Source organism: Maniola hyperantus, chromosome 9, assembly GCF_902806685.2.
Source record: "Maniola hyperantus chromosome 9, iAphHyp1.2, whole genome shotgun sequence".
NCBI classification, from domain to species: Eukaryota; Metazoa; Arthropoda; class Insecta; order Lepidoptera; family Nymphalidae; genus Maniola; species Maniola hyperantus.
In genome coordinates, this window is record NC_048544.1 from 15,488,410 (window position 1) to 15,503,705 (window position 15,296).

General features: G+C 37.9%; 1 protein-coding gene across 2 annotated transcripts in view; it reads right to left on the bottom strand.

Annotated features, from left to right (window-relative positions):
• Positions 1-15,296, bottom strand: part of pigs (pickled eggs) — a 192,374-nt gene that overhangs the window by 97,731 nt on the left and 79,347 nt on the right. For both annotated transcript variants that reach the window (XM_069500891.1, XM_034971630.2), the window contains exon 2: positions 3,685-3,906. In XM_069500891.1, coding sequence (XP_069356992.1) covers positions 3,685-3,867 — 183 coding nt within the window. In that variant the 5' untranslated portion in view covers positions 3,868-3,906. The remainder of the gene's footprint in view (positions 1-3,684; positions 3,907-15,296) is intronic.

The window sequence follows — 15,296 nt, forward strand, 5'->3', positions numbered from 1 at the left end:
GGGACAAGCGGGGCGTGTAATATGTACCTCCGCTCACCTCATACCCCGATAGCCATGTCGACCTGTCGCGAACTATAAGTCCCGCAAATTGCTAATGGCCGCCATTTCAGTGGTATATTTTTATTTCGGCTGACGTCAAAATGACGTCATTTCGATGTTAATGAGACATGGTTCCAGCGCAATAGCAATTTGCGGGACTATATATTTTTTAAATTTTTTTTATTTATTTTTTAAAAGAATATTAGCCATTTTTTAAATGACTAATATTCCCCTTTCCTCTCCAATTAAGCGTCAAGCTTGTGCTAGGAGTAGGTACGACAATAGTGCAACGGGCGGGATTTGAACCGTCGACCTTTCGGTTTTCAGTCCACTCCTATACCGGTTGAGCTATTGAGGCTCATATTAAAAAAATCTGTATCCATTCTAGGAATAAAGCTGACAATAAATAAAAATAAATAGTGTTTTGTCATACCTACGTACCTAAAGGTATTTTATCAGTGAATAACAGTGATAACGCAATCATACTCAAAAGATTAGGTTTTTATATTTTAATGTGATTATAATATTATTAAAATACCAATAAATCATTGATTTGCCAAATTGTTCAACCATTTGAATAAAATGATGATTTTACCACTTTCTACTGTTTGAGATGTTTACACCAATGAATATCATTCATCATCATCATCATCATCATCATCATCATTATTAACTGATAGACGTCCACAGCTGGACCTCTTGTTGTCGTTCGATGACGTGTACCCACCTAGTGGGAGGTCTTCCAACGCTGCGCTTTTCGTGCGAGGTCGCAATTCTATAACTCTAATAAGGCCTCTAGGTATCGGTTTTTCGAACTACATGCCTTGCCCATTTGCCAACTCAGCTTCGCAACTCGCTAAGCCAGCGATTCCCAATTTGTGGTCCGCGGAACCCTGGGGTTCCGTGTTCGCTTGGCGTTACGTCATTACAGTTTTGCAATACTTATAATAATAATTATTTATCATTATTAAAATAGCCAGCTAGGGTGCCGCCAAAAAAAGTATGATCAATTAGGGTTCCATGGCCAAATAAAATTGGGAACCTCTGCGCTAAGCTATTCAACGACATCAAACGAGTCGCAGGGAGCCGCAGAATTCAGGCGGCGCGAAAGGCGTATGGAAGTCCCTACAAGAGACCTATGTCCAGCAGTGGACGTCTATCGGTTGATGATGATCATAATTTATAAACTACCTACTTTGAGAAATTTCAGCATTTTACAAAATTTATAGGAAGACTGAAAATGCTCTACAAAACAAGTAAAAGGAAAATTATTTCATTAAATAACATCATGTCTTAATAAAATTGCACTGCTAACCGCTAAAGCATTGATGTCGAGTGACGTCAATAGTATTGATGACGTCACAGGGTTTATGTCTGCCAACCTCCATTGTCACAGTGAATGCGTGACCACAATTTTGATTTCATTCATTCATTGATATTTTTATTGGATTTTGATAAGTTATTCACGATGCGAAGAGGAGATAGCCTATAGTGTTAATACGTCGGTCTCCTATTGGATAACAAACCCTTAGGCAGGTATAATTTATAGGTATGTAATCAATTATATAGAGATTATTTATAGAATTGCGACGCAGTGTTTCACTAATGCAGTTCTATCGATTTGTGTTGTTTCTGTTTACACATATTATTTTAATGATTATTAATTATTATAGTGGTTTATTAAATTAATTGATTGTGTACCAAGTGATCAATAAACAAATTCTAATTCTAATTCTAATTAGAACGCTAGCAAAAACATGAAGAAGGGAAGGAAGTAATGAATCCGTGTTCTTACTTCCTACCGAGAAAAAACAGTGGGAAACTTGCCTCAAGAATAACACCCTATAGTTAGTTAATACGTAGTTACATAATATTATTATGAATTGGCTGGGAATCTGCGAACGAGGAAGTATTGGTAAACTAATTACGCATAAAAATACTCATTTATACTCTACAAGTACTTCCTTTTAGTGGAGCAGTTTGATATTATTACCTGATCATGAAAATTCTTGATAAACACGATTAGCTATATCTGTCACAGACTAAAAGAAAAATATAGGCTTGGTTTATTTATTTATTTAGATACAAGTTAGCCCTTGACTACAATCTCACCTGGTGAGGATGCAGTCTAAGATGGGAGCGAGTTAAACTGGAAGGGGTATTACACCCATACCTCTTTGGTTTCTACACGGCATCGTACCGGAACGCTAAATCGCTTGGCGGCACGGCTTTGTCGGTAGGGTGGTAACTAGCCACGGCTGAAGCCTCCCACTGAATCGCACCAGACAAATTTAGATTTAGAAATTATAAATTTCCAAACCCCTAACAGGAATCGAACCAGGGACCTCCTACTAAAAAGACCACAGCGCTTACCACTGCGCCAGGGAGGTCGTCATTTAAATTAGGTATCTACAGTACGCTACCGAAAGTAATGTACATCGGCCTTTAGAATGACATTTCGGCTTTGTAGAGCGTTGTCTCTGTCACTCATACCTATGTGACGTTTTGTCGGTCTCAACGACAGAGACAGTGCTCTACAAATTTGATATCTCTTTCTAAAGATTGATGTACATTACTTTCGGCCGTGTAGGTACTGTACTTGAAGTAGGCATGGATTCTAATGAAAGTAATAAATTAAATTAAGTTTGTCTGTCTTTTCTTATTAGATTGCATTGGTAAGAAGGATTTCTCTAAAATTTAGTTGCGCTCAGAATTGGACCCGCACAGCTCCCGCGCTAACGGTGTGGGATATCGCAGGTGACGTGCGGGTGACTTGCGGGACTTTAAAAAACCTAAATCCACACGGACGAAGTCGCAGGCATCATCTAGTAGTATAATATAATAGCAGCCCCAATTTACTTCTTATGTCGAAGCAGTTTGATAAATTGCTTACTAATTAAAATTCCTGACAACACGGTTACACTGAACAACGGCGAAATGGTTCTACTTATAATATTTTCCGGTACGCTTTTTCACGGCATATAAATCGGTAACGCTTTGAAGTGTGGTTCATCCAACCTCGACTAATTCGTTACGGATTAACCACTAATATGACTCACGGAAAACACACTTTAGATTTTAAAAAACTATAAACCAAGAAGAATATTATTTACCTAGAGAAGTCCGCTTACTCACGCGTTTCTTGGCCATGAATTTTGCCCTCAAAACTAAAAGTTTCTCTGCGTATAGTCCCTAACACTGGGAGGAACGATCAGCGACTATGAAGTTTGGATCATGGATTTAGGATGTAAAAAAATCTTACGTTGTCAATGTATAAAGTCTAATTTTTTTAACATAAGACTAAACTTTATACTTTGACGTAAGATTTTTTACACCTTTATTACCCGTTATTTCCCAAAGCCACCATGATCGAAACAAACATCCAATCTAACGCCCAGTCTTGGGGACAGTAGGTACGCAGAGAAACTTTCTGATTTTATTAAATAACGAAGGTCTGGCACGCACTGGCTATCTCTCCATTAGTGAAATTGGGTACCATTGTACACTTTTTGACTGTCAATTATTGTGGAATTTGTAAGATAATCATGTAATGGTAATAACTAGTTACGTAAACTCAAAACTAAAGTTACAAGGATTCCAAAATCCAAAGGCGCCGTCAAGACAAATAAGTAAATCTCCACTTACCCTGCACAAAGCGACGCCAGTATCCAGCCTGTCCAGGAAGTTGTCAGCGTTGATCCTCAGCTCGGGGTACAGCACCGTGAGCCACTCGGCCAGGTCCTCCTTCATCGCGTACAGGTACTCCTCAGAGGACTTGAAGGGCCGGAAGGGCCGCGCCTCGAGGAGGACTGCGCCTGCGCTTGCCATCTTTGATATTGTATGTTCAGACGTAGGACATCACTGGTTCTGCAACAACGGACAACTTATTAAATAACTGATCAACACGAAAACACAGACAGACACACATTTATAATACCTATTAGATGATGAATTTAGGTTTTAAAAACTCCCGTGGGAACTCTTTGATTTTCCGGGATAAAAAGTAGCCTATGTCACTCTCCAGGTCTTTATCTATGCAAAAAAATCACGTCAATCCGTTGCGACGTGATTGAAGGAAAAACCAACAAACCATCAAACAAACACACTTTCGCATTTATAATAAGATCAGATCTACTGAGGCTCGTCGGAGATACAGAACTCTTCAAAAGATAACAGTAAATCGCTCAGAACTAATGTCATATGTCGTTTATAGTAAACAGTAATTTTTCTACCATAGTATATGAAACAAAAAAAAATTGGAATTTTTGAAGTTATCAACTTTTAGAAGTTTAGAACAACTAAAAGTTAACAACAACTAGAAGAAGGTCTATTGCTGAGAAAGTTATAAATAAATAAATAAAAGGAGAGTGACATAGGCTGCTTTTTATCCCGGAAAATCAAGGATTTTTAAAACGTCCACACGTGCGAAGTCGTGGGCATCTGCTGTAGTGCTGCTGTAGTGTATGTAATATAGGTTAGTCCCTGTATACAATCATTAATCAAAGTAAATACTCATATGAAGTATGTCAGTACAGTCAGTTGTCGGGAGTCAATTGGACAAGCCCCAGTTAGCTCCTCATCGCTGATCAATTGGTAATTCAATATTGAGCAACGGGTAAATAAATCTTTTCATGATGCCTTAGGGTTGCCAGACTTTTTAGATTTTTCAAAAATCCTTTCGATTTTCCGGGACAAAAAGTAACCCGAGATGCAAAATATCTCTAAGACAAATTGCCTCAAAACTGTAGGGCGATTGTCTAAAACCTGCATCAATCATTATTACAATCTCAATTGTTCTGATTGGCTGAATTTGTGCGATTCTTGTTGCAACAATGCATTGTGGCCAATAGTGAGCGAGCATTAACCAATCAGAGATGATTGCGATCGTGACATTGTAGCTGTCAAACAACCGCGGTAGGGCCACAGGTTCAATGGATGGGATAAGAAAGTCAGACAGACACACGCCGCGCTGAGTTCGTGTTTGTTCGAGCCTATCTCAGAAATCAATAAACGGATTTTCATACAGTTTTCAACAATAGAAAGAGGGTTTATCTAAGAAGTTTTTATGATTTAATTTAACGGAAATAAGCTACCGGTATAGATGATCATACCAGTATTTAGTTAAAGTTACACAAAAACAATGTATAATGAAATAGTTTCTCTCAAGCCAAGCCGAAGCTGCGAAGCCGGGGTGGATCGCTAGTTTAAAAATAAAGTCTTCAAAACTTCAAAGCCCTGAATGATCACCTTGTAGCCACTTGAGCCTGCGCTACCGTCTAGCTAGACTGCTAATTAGTCTGAATCGGAACCGTCTCCAATGTCTAGACCGAACTAAACAGGCTAACGTTGATTATCAGATGCTTGTTAAAAACTAATTTTACTAGCCTCCTTGTGTTAGTAGGTTAATTATGAATTTGCCAAATTTTAATCTAATAGTTACGACATTGCATATTTTGATTAAAAATGTAATCAAAGCCTTCATAGCAGATATGTACTTAATTATAACTTGTGTAGTATAATTTTGGATTGCTAATTCTTAATTTTTTTTTTTTTACTAACCATCTAGGTAATTTATTGTATCAACTTCCATTAAATATCAATATTAATTATTATATGATAGTAATAATTTTTTTAGAACATTACAAACTAATTAATAATTTAAACTAAAACCTTAAAAAATATAATATTATAACTAAAATATATTATTAAAAAGAGTCCCTTAAATTCTTAATTATATTGCACACATAATTACAAAAAGAAAACTGCGCTGATGGCCAGGTAGTCAAGACGTAGCCTCCAGTTTGAGGGTCCAGGGTTCACGCAATTTCTTTTATATAGGCAAATGTTTCATCATGATCAACCCATTATCGGCCCACTACTGAGCCGGGTCTCCTCTCAGAGTGAGAAGGGTTTAGGCCACAGTCTGCCACACTGGCCCGATTGGCAGACTTCACACACCTTTGAGAACATGGAGAACTCTCAGGCGTGCAGGTTTCCTCACGATGTTTCAAATGATATTTAATTGTATTAAAACGCACCTCCGAAAAGTTGTGGTGCGTGCCCGGAATCGAACCCCTGACCTCCCGAAAAGAAGGCGGACGTCTTAACCACTGGGCTATCACCGCTTCCAGATGGAATGGCCGATTTTTTCAAAAAAAAGTTGGTTGGTCACTGGTTGGGAATTATTTCATGAATCTAGCTGCGGCTGCTTTTAAAGGGTCGAAAATTAGTTCTGTAAATATTTAGCTCAAACAACTAAAAATAGTACAAAAACAAAATATGATTCATCTTTATATTTATAAGTTTATAACGATAATAACACTAGAGATAAAATATTCATATGAAACAAAATATTTATTCAACAATCAAGTTTTGCCTGATGATCCTTATGCAGTATGAGTCACTCCTCACTTAAATATGACCATAACTTATAAGAATTACCTAATTTACTACTTCTAAATACACTTTTTTGTTACGTCTTGAACTAATGTTGATAATCAAGAGTAAAAACATCGGCTATTAACTATAATTTAAATAAACACAGGTGTGGTTTGGCAAGTGCGAAATACAAGGTAAATGAAATAAATCAAGGCTAATAAAATGATATAACTCAAACTTTTTATGCCATTGAAAAATGGAGTACCTAATTCTAAGGTACAATTTCTACACACTGCCCTAAGGTTTATGCCACTGGGTAGGTTTCTGTTATCTATGGGTTATACCTACATAAGCCTTTTTCAAACTGTAGCATTCTGTAAGCCACTCATAATAATAGAATTATCATGAAAAGTCAAACATGCCTGGTTGAAACAGTGCAGTGATTCTACGAGTAAGTTTATATTAAGTATTATGTACGTTAGTACATAATAGTTCAATGGTTTAATAACCCCCTGTCTATGTAAAGCTGAGGCCTTGCCCTATAGGTTTACTTTTGCATAAAAGTATACAATATGGGGGCATAGAACGGGCAGAACAATGGGGTATAGAGACAATGTGCAAAATCAGAGCAGCCAATGACCTGATTTTACACATTGTTGTACATGTTGTACATGTTGTACACGTTGTACATGTTGTACATGGTTGGCCATACTTTGTGCTGAACAGGTGTTTTATATGTGCACATGTTGTGTTTAAATAACACATACTCCAAGTTTGGACTGACTTTCTCAAGATCATACTAAAATATTCAGCTTTATTTCTATCTAGCTGATGCCCGCGACTTCGTCCGCGTGGATTTAGGTTTTTAATTAACCTGTGGGAGCTCTTTGGTTTTCTGGGATAAAAAGTAGCCTATGTCACTCTCCAAGACTGACTAATGTATCAACGCACAGCTCAAACTACTGGACGGATCGGACTCAAATTTGGAAGGGTTAAAATAGAGGTTATAAATTTGTAATAGACCCAAATTTTTTTTTTGGAATGCCCTTGATCGAACATCTGACCCTCCGACTAGGAGGCCTATATTTTAACCACTAACTAGACTATCACCGCTTCACTAGGCTAGGCTTCTTCTTCTTCCTTATCTTATCCTACGCTACGCGGGGTCGATATAGCATGTCTTCTTCCAGTCACTTCTGTCAATGTCTTTCCCCTCCAATTAATGGGTATCTTCAAGTCGAGAGTGAATAGGCATCTTCTAGACAAGCGCGCTCCATCTTAGGCTGCATCATCACTTGCCACCAGGTCTGATTGCAGCCAAACGCTAGTCTATGAATTAAAAAAATTGTTTGCAAGGCAACGTAAGTAAATACATAGAGGTGAGTCAGTCCACGGATTACCCAAACCGACGCTTTACATGAATGGCCATCCCATAAAGCACGGTGCTTTGTGAGGTCGTCGCCCTTTCTGCTCCACTAGGGTTGTCGCAGCACTGATAATAAGAATTCATTAAAACAGGTGAAGCAAATCATCATCATAATCAAGCCATCGCCGGCTCACTACTGAACATGGGGCTCTTCTAAGAATGAAAATAGTCCACCACGCTAGCCAACCATCGCTTAAAGTAGTAATGTTTTAATTTTCATACAAAACTTGTATGAAAATGTCACAAAAAAAAACATTATTACTTAAGCGGTAGTAGTAGGGAGTTAGGGACCCAGATTGGCTTCACACACCAGAGAGAACATTATGGAGAACTTAGAGACACGCAGGTTTCCTCACGATGTTTCAAAGCAAGTTTGAAACTTTGAAAGTTACACCGTCCGATCCTGAAAATTCTTTCATTGATAAGCTAATTTCACGGAAACGAAGTTGAGGGAAAAAGCTAATCAAAAACATACACCAACTAGCTAATGCCCGCGACTTCGTTCACGTGGAATTAGGTTTTTAAAAATCCCGTGGGAACTCTTTGATTTTCCGGTATAAAAGTAGCCTATGTCACTCTCCCTCTCCAGGTCTTTATCTATACCCATACAAAAAATCACGTCAATAAGATACTCCGTTGCGACGTGATTGAAGGACGAAGCAATAAACCAACAAACAAACACACTTTCGCATTTATAATAAGGGTACTGATAGATACAATATTTAAACTATTCAGAACTCGAGTGCTTCAACCTAGACCTCCGCATTGCTTCTCTTGCTTTAAAAAATATTGATTTAAGTTAGAGGTGGCAACCCTAGCAGGTGTCGCGAATCCACGCGACTAATTGTAAACATGCACTAACGAGCTGACAAATGAGTTCTGTTATTTCTAGTTTTCTACTTTTGACCTATACCTATGATACCTAAGTATCCTCACTCTCTAATTTACATTGGAGTAGGTACTAGGTACCGCTGGATTCAGGCGGCGCAAGGCCGTGGCGTGTGGAAGTCCCTACAAGAGACTTATGTCCAGCAGTGGACGTCTATTGGTTGATGATGATGATGATGAGGTACTAGGTACCAACATCCCTCCTTTTACACGACCTCCCTGGCGCAGTGGTGAACGCTGTCTCACAAGCGGGAGGTCCTGGGTTCGATTCCTGGCAGGGGCAATTTGGGAATTTATAATTGCTAAATTAGCTCTGGTCTGGTCTGGTCGAAGGCTTCCGCCGTCGCTAGTTACCATTCTACCGGCAAAGCCAAGCCTCCGAGTGATTTAGCGTTTTGGTACGATGCCGTGTAGATGTGCCTGGTGGTAGACGGACAGATGGACGGATAACAATGGAGTCTTGCGAATACTAACACGCTATTTGCCAGGTGCCATGAATATTCAAATTGGTTAAGCTTAGACCTAGTTAGAAAGCCTAACCTAACCTTCAATATGGAAAAAATTTACGGATTCAAAATGACAAAATTTCACGGATTCAAAATGACAAAATTACACGGAATCAAAATGACAAAATTTCACGGATTCAAAATGCCAAAAATTCACGAATTCAAAATGCCAAAAGTTTCACGGACTCAAAATGCCAAAATTTCACCAAAATCATGGTCATATAATGCATATACAAGACAACTAAAATAAATAATTTATTGTTTCAGTAATAATGCCTTAGTGCTAAAGATTTCATAGTAATTGTTTATCTAAGTCATGCAATACCAATAACCGCACCCGGCGATGCGTGAGTTATGCATAAATGTTTACTGATCAACATACTTTCAATTTAATCACTGGTTTGATAACCTTGGTACCATTTCTTCACTCAGCACTGACTAATGCCTGAATCCCGTTCATGCTTAGATCGCGCTTTAATGCCTAGTGGCTTTTAAGCAACATTTATTGATTTCAACAGAATAATTTGCTAAAAAGTAGTTTAATCTTACCCTATAGGCTTCAAGAAGAAGAAACTATTCTTTAAGTCTAACAAAGTTTACAGAAAGAAATCCAGAAAAAGATGACCGAACGAAGCAGATGGCCAAACCGAATAGAAAGATAAGGCCAGAAACCCAGAAAAGTGGAAGAAGACCTACACGAAGTTAGAACACGTCTTAGAATATCGTGAAAAACGTAAAGGATAGACTTGATAGAGGAAAGAGTAGAGTTGGCTAACACCTGCATAGGTTATAGCGCCGAAGAACGTAAATATACCCTTTCTTCGGCCAACTCTGCGGTTTCCTCCATTCAGCTCTATCCACGAAGCCTCCTAGCTCCAGATCTGTTAGATATCATCCTACTACAGCGGATTTCTTCCAAATCACCAATCATAGGTATAATATGATTAGTGATTTGAAAGAAATCCGTTCAGTAATTTTGAAATTGACACTTTCAAACAAACTGATGAGGCATACTAATTCTAAATCACATGTTGTTTGACCTGGCATATCTGTACAAGTCCGACAAGTTTCGGATTGGGCCCCTGTTTTTGCAAAAACTGAAAAATTTAAACTAGCTATTCCAGTCGAAAGCTTCTGTCAAAACTATTATACCGTGAGATGAAAATCTGGACTTCTTGTTTGGTTCAGACCATCAAAACAGGTCATACTATTTTCTTTAGGTATTATATTGTAATCACTACATCCTTATTAGATAAGGTGAGCTGAATAGCTATGTTGTGATGGTATTACAAAATGTTGGATCATATAAGATAAAAGTCCCTAAATCTACAAACCCTAAGTCAAGTTTAGGAAACGTAACATGTAAAGTATTTAGAGTAGGCATACAAGATAGTGACAAAGTTTGAATTAAGATTATTCGTAATCCAAGGATTAGTGTGAAGCGAGCAATGACCGAGGCTTAGAAAAATAGGTCATGTTTAAGTATCTTTGGATTATATAACATTTTTTAAAATTATTATTTATGGTATGGGAATTCAGGCCGTATACAGGGCCAAAAATAACCACAAAGTGTTAAGTCTTAGCTTAGCACTTAGGTTATAGAAACAGTTGACATAATATTAAGAAGTCAGTTAATAACCATTTTAAATAAGCTACAAAAAGCTAAACAATTAAGGATTTTATATTCTGTAGTAGTTAAACTTAAAAATAAACAGCAAAATAAAACAAGAAGATGAAATTAGGAGCAGGAAAAACGGACCACATCGCGATAACATATTATAGCAAGCAAAGTATGTAATTTTTATATGCTGGTATTTTCAAATTAATTTCCATTCATGAATTATTGCTATTTTCCTTATAAAGCCATTACTAATGATGACTTTTACAAATAAATCCTCGCATCATCTAAATATAGAATCATTAAAATACTAGTAATTTTTTTCGTGGTTTACAGAAACAATTGATTTGAACCTTTTAATACAAACCTTGTAATAATGGTTTTTCCTATTAACAAAGTTGACTGAAAAGTATGAGTTGATATAACTTCACGTTAAATTAGTAACATTGCACTTGCAATCTGTAAAAATACGTCATCTGCATCATGTTTTTCTTAAAAATTGAACCTATTAATACATTAATATTAACGTAGCAAGGTTCTCGCGACGTATTGTACGTGTTAATTAGGATTGAAGTGTCGCCTTCTTGTAATTAAGTGGTTCACTTGTTATCATGGAAAATTAATTCGTCCTTGTCTCGGAACCTTGTCGTTTCCACTTAACCATTATTTCCAATTAAATCACAAAAACTGTCAGTCATCAATTTGAGATCATTAGTGTGGTACAAGGATGAGTTTTTGGGCCCACATTGTTTTTTGTATATGACTATGACAATTGACACTTCATTCCTACCTGGTTTACAAATCAGCAGTCTAGAGATATTTAAAGAAATTACAGCCGTACTCAGAGTCACTAATCGTGACTTAAGATTGAGTTAAAACGAGACAGATTTATGTGAGAGATATAGCTCTGTCTCGTTTTAACTAAACTTGAGTAACGATTTAGCAACTCTGAGTACGGCTGTTAGTTAATAACTACCCAAATTAGCATAACTAGATTAAACCCCAAATGGTCTTTTGACTTTGGAAAGAAAAATGGGAGTAGAAATGGATAGATTTTGTAAACAAACTTAGATTTTACCTGTGCGTTGAAAGATCAGTTAGGACAAGTTTTTTCATAATTTATAATTTTACTAGCTTATTCCCGCGACTTCATTCACCAGAATTACACAAATTTCAAACCCCTATTTTACCCCCTTAGGGATTGAATTTTCAAAAATCCTTTCTTAGCGGATGTCTACGTCATAATAGCTATCTGCAGTAATCTGCATGCCAAATTTCAGCTCGATCCGGCCAGCTATGGGTTGAAAGATCAGTCAGTCAGCTTTTTTTTTATACATATTATATACTAGCTTATGCTCGCGACTTCGTCCGCGTGGACTACACAAATTTCAAACCTCTATTTCACCCCTTTAGGAATTGAATTTTCAAAAATCTTTTCTTAGCGGATGTCTACGTCATAATAGCATACCAAATTTCAGTCCGATCCATCCAGTAGTTTGTGCTGTACGTTGATAGATCAGTTAGTCAGTCAGTCACCTTTTCTTTTTATATATTTAGACTATAGATGTAGGTACCTATAGAGCACGTTGATTCAGAGTCTATAACCGCCGAAACAAAATAACTGAGGAATTAATCACTTTTACGCAATTATTGTAGCACTCCTATTTAGGCTCGTTCACTATCGGGTGTCTTCTGAGTTCTGACTAACTGCTAAGTGATTCATGAACACTATTCAGTGCTAAGTGATTCATGAATACTTTCAGTATTTTAGGCATTCAGGAAGTACTAGTATACACCTGTGTCAATAGACAATCTCCTTTTGCTATTTATATAGGCTTTAACAAGTACGAATGTTAAAGCTGATAGAAAAAGGTGAATTTTCTCACTCGACTGAAATCGGGCCAGGTTGACTAGCTATTTATCTAGCCAGGCATGATTTCGGACTTTATTCTGACAGAAGGCTGAAGCAAAGTGAACTCTCGGTTTGAATTTTAATCCAGAATCGAAGATATATACCAAGTATAATATATTAGACTGTTATAACTTATAATATATTAGATATGGACTGAGGGAACTCTCAGTATGATCCTGAATCGACGATATGTCAAATATTAGGCTATGGTGATGTAAACTCATAGAAGAATAAGGCTACATTAGGGCTACCTGCGTCAAAATACTAACATTTGACGCTTGCCAGTGACGTCGATGACGTTTTGTAACAAGTTCCCTAACTGTCGTGAACTGTGACTGTGTATGTGATTGTTAAAACTGATTAGCAAATAAGGCAGTGGTCCGACCGCCGGCAAGAAAACGACTAACGGCGATTTTCTCTCTCAAGAAACGCACAATTCCGTGTAAACGAAAGAGATGCATATATCAAAAGTTGCTCTCTGACTGTTCACAATGCCGGCGACGACTCGGTTTACTAGTTTTATCGCTGAGCGACGAGCTTTTAAAAATAAGCTCGCTTAGCGATATTCGTTCAGCGATGCTCGCTCGCTTGAACATGTGTAATGCGCGGGAAGGTTTGCACAGGACCGAGTGTGTTATCTATGGGACTGTACCCATAGTACAAGATTTTACGTCTCACCAAACCAAACCAAATTCGAGAGTCGAAATACTTCCGCGTTACAGTAAACTGGATCTTAAATGCCTTGTTTTAAAGCTCAAGTTTGTCTAAACTTCTACAGCCAGCGCTCCAAGCGGAAACATTGCGAAATTAAAATCAGTGGCATTGAATATTTGACTTCAATTCAAGGCTGTTTAGGTCCATTTTACTGTAACGCGGAAGTATTTCGACTCTCGAATTTGGTTTGGTTTGGTGAGACGTAAAATCTTGTACTACGGGTACTGAGCGTGAGCGACCGCGGGCGAATGGCGCGAGTAATCGCTCGTCCCACTTGCACACTCGCTTATAGCCCGGCGACAAAACTATCGAAACTACACACTCGCTTCCCGCTGATCGCCAACTCGTTTAAGTTTCTAGTTAGAAAGAAAAAAAAGAAAGAAAGAAAAGACGTTTATTTATGCAATTGTGCCACACATTACAACTTAAAGCTAAGAGCTGGTTATTCCGGCGCTTTTTCCACCTGAGAACAACTCGTTCTCAGGTAGTTCTACTCGTTTCTCGTTCATCGTCGGCGGTCGGACCACTGCCTGAAGCTGATTAGCAAATAATGCAGTACACACACGCGTCGAGCGACGAGCGATGTAAGACAAAAGCGCACGAGTCGCTTGCGTAATGACACGCCCCGCTAACTTCCGTTGTCACACACGTACGGTTCGCAGCAAACACATTTAAATATACCTAATATTATAGTCGGCAGGGATGGGCTGGACACGTATCGAGATTGACAGACGAAAGATGGACACGAAAAATTTCCACCTGGCCAGGTCCAGCAGGCAAAAGAAAAATAGGTAGACCGAAGACGCGCTGGTCCAATGATATTGTGCGAATAGCGGGGAAAAATTGGCTTGATAGCGCCAAAGACAGAAAGAAATGGCATCACCTGGAGGAGGCCTATACCCAAGAGGGGTCCTTATCTAAGAAAGAAGAAAAACAAGAATAAATAAAATATGCTAAGATTCACTAACATACTAAAATCACACAACTCAATATCACACTCACAAAAACTCACATCCACATACACACAAGCACACTCTCAGATATGAACACACACATACACACGGACACATACAGTTCATACACTCACCTATACTAATTAAAAAATACTAACAAATTACTAATAATAAGTAGGTAATGGGGCCGATTCTCTTGTACACAATCTCTAAACTAAACTAAATTAACATGTCTAAATCTAGTGCTATCCTTTTCTGCAGGCAACATTATGAAAGGGATAGCAATAGATTTAGACGTGCCATTTTAGTTTAGTTTAGAGATTGTGTACAATAGAATCAGCCACATCGTTAGATGTAAAAAGTAGATATATATACTGTTTTTAAAAAAATATTGTAAATAATTTAGTTCAAGATAAGGAATAATAAAGGCTTTTTTATTTTTATTTATTTTTATTATAGTCGGCAGGAAAATATTCAAGACTTTACTCAAATAGCTCCAAAGTGAAGTGGCCCACCAATCGCCAGGCACCCCCGATCACCAAGCTTAGGCAGTTGCTTAGTTAATTATTGGGCTATTATGGATCTGGCATAATCGCATAGTGATTAAAAGATCCCAAAAAACAAGCATCTAGTATAGTAATTTACATACATTTCTAGAATCTAGGAGACTAACAGCCAGTGGCGTGCAGGTTATAGAGGCATAAATGCACTGCTTACCCCAGTTGTAATAGCTCAATGCAAATTTTACATTATGACCTGCCAGTAAACAGCAGGTTCCCCTAAAAAATGCCTACCCTGGCTTCAAACCCTGTGCACGCCACTGCTAACAGCCGTACTCAGAGTCACTAATCGTTACTTAAGA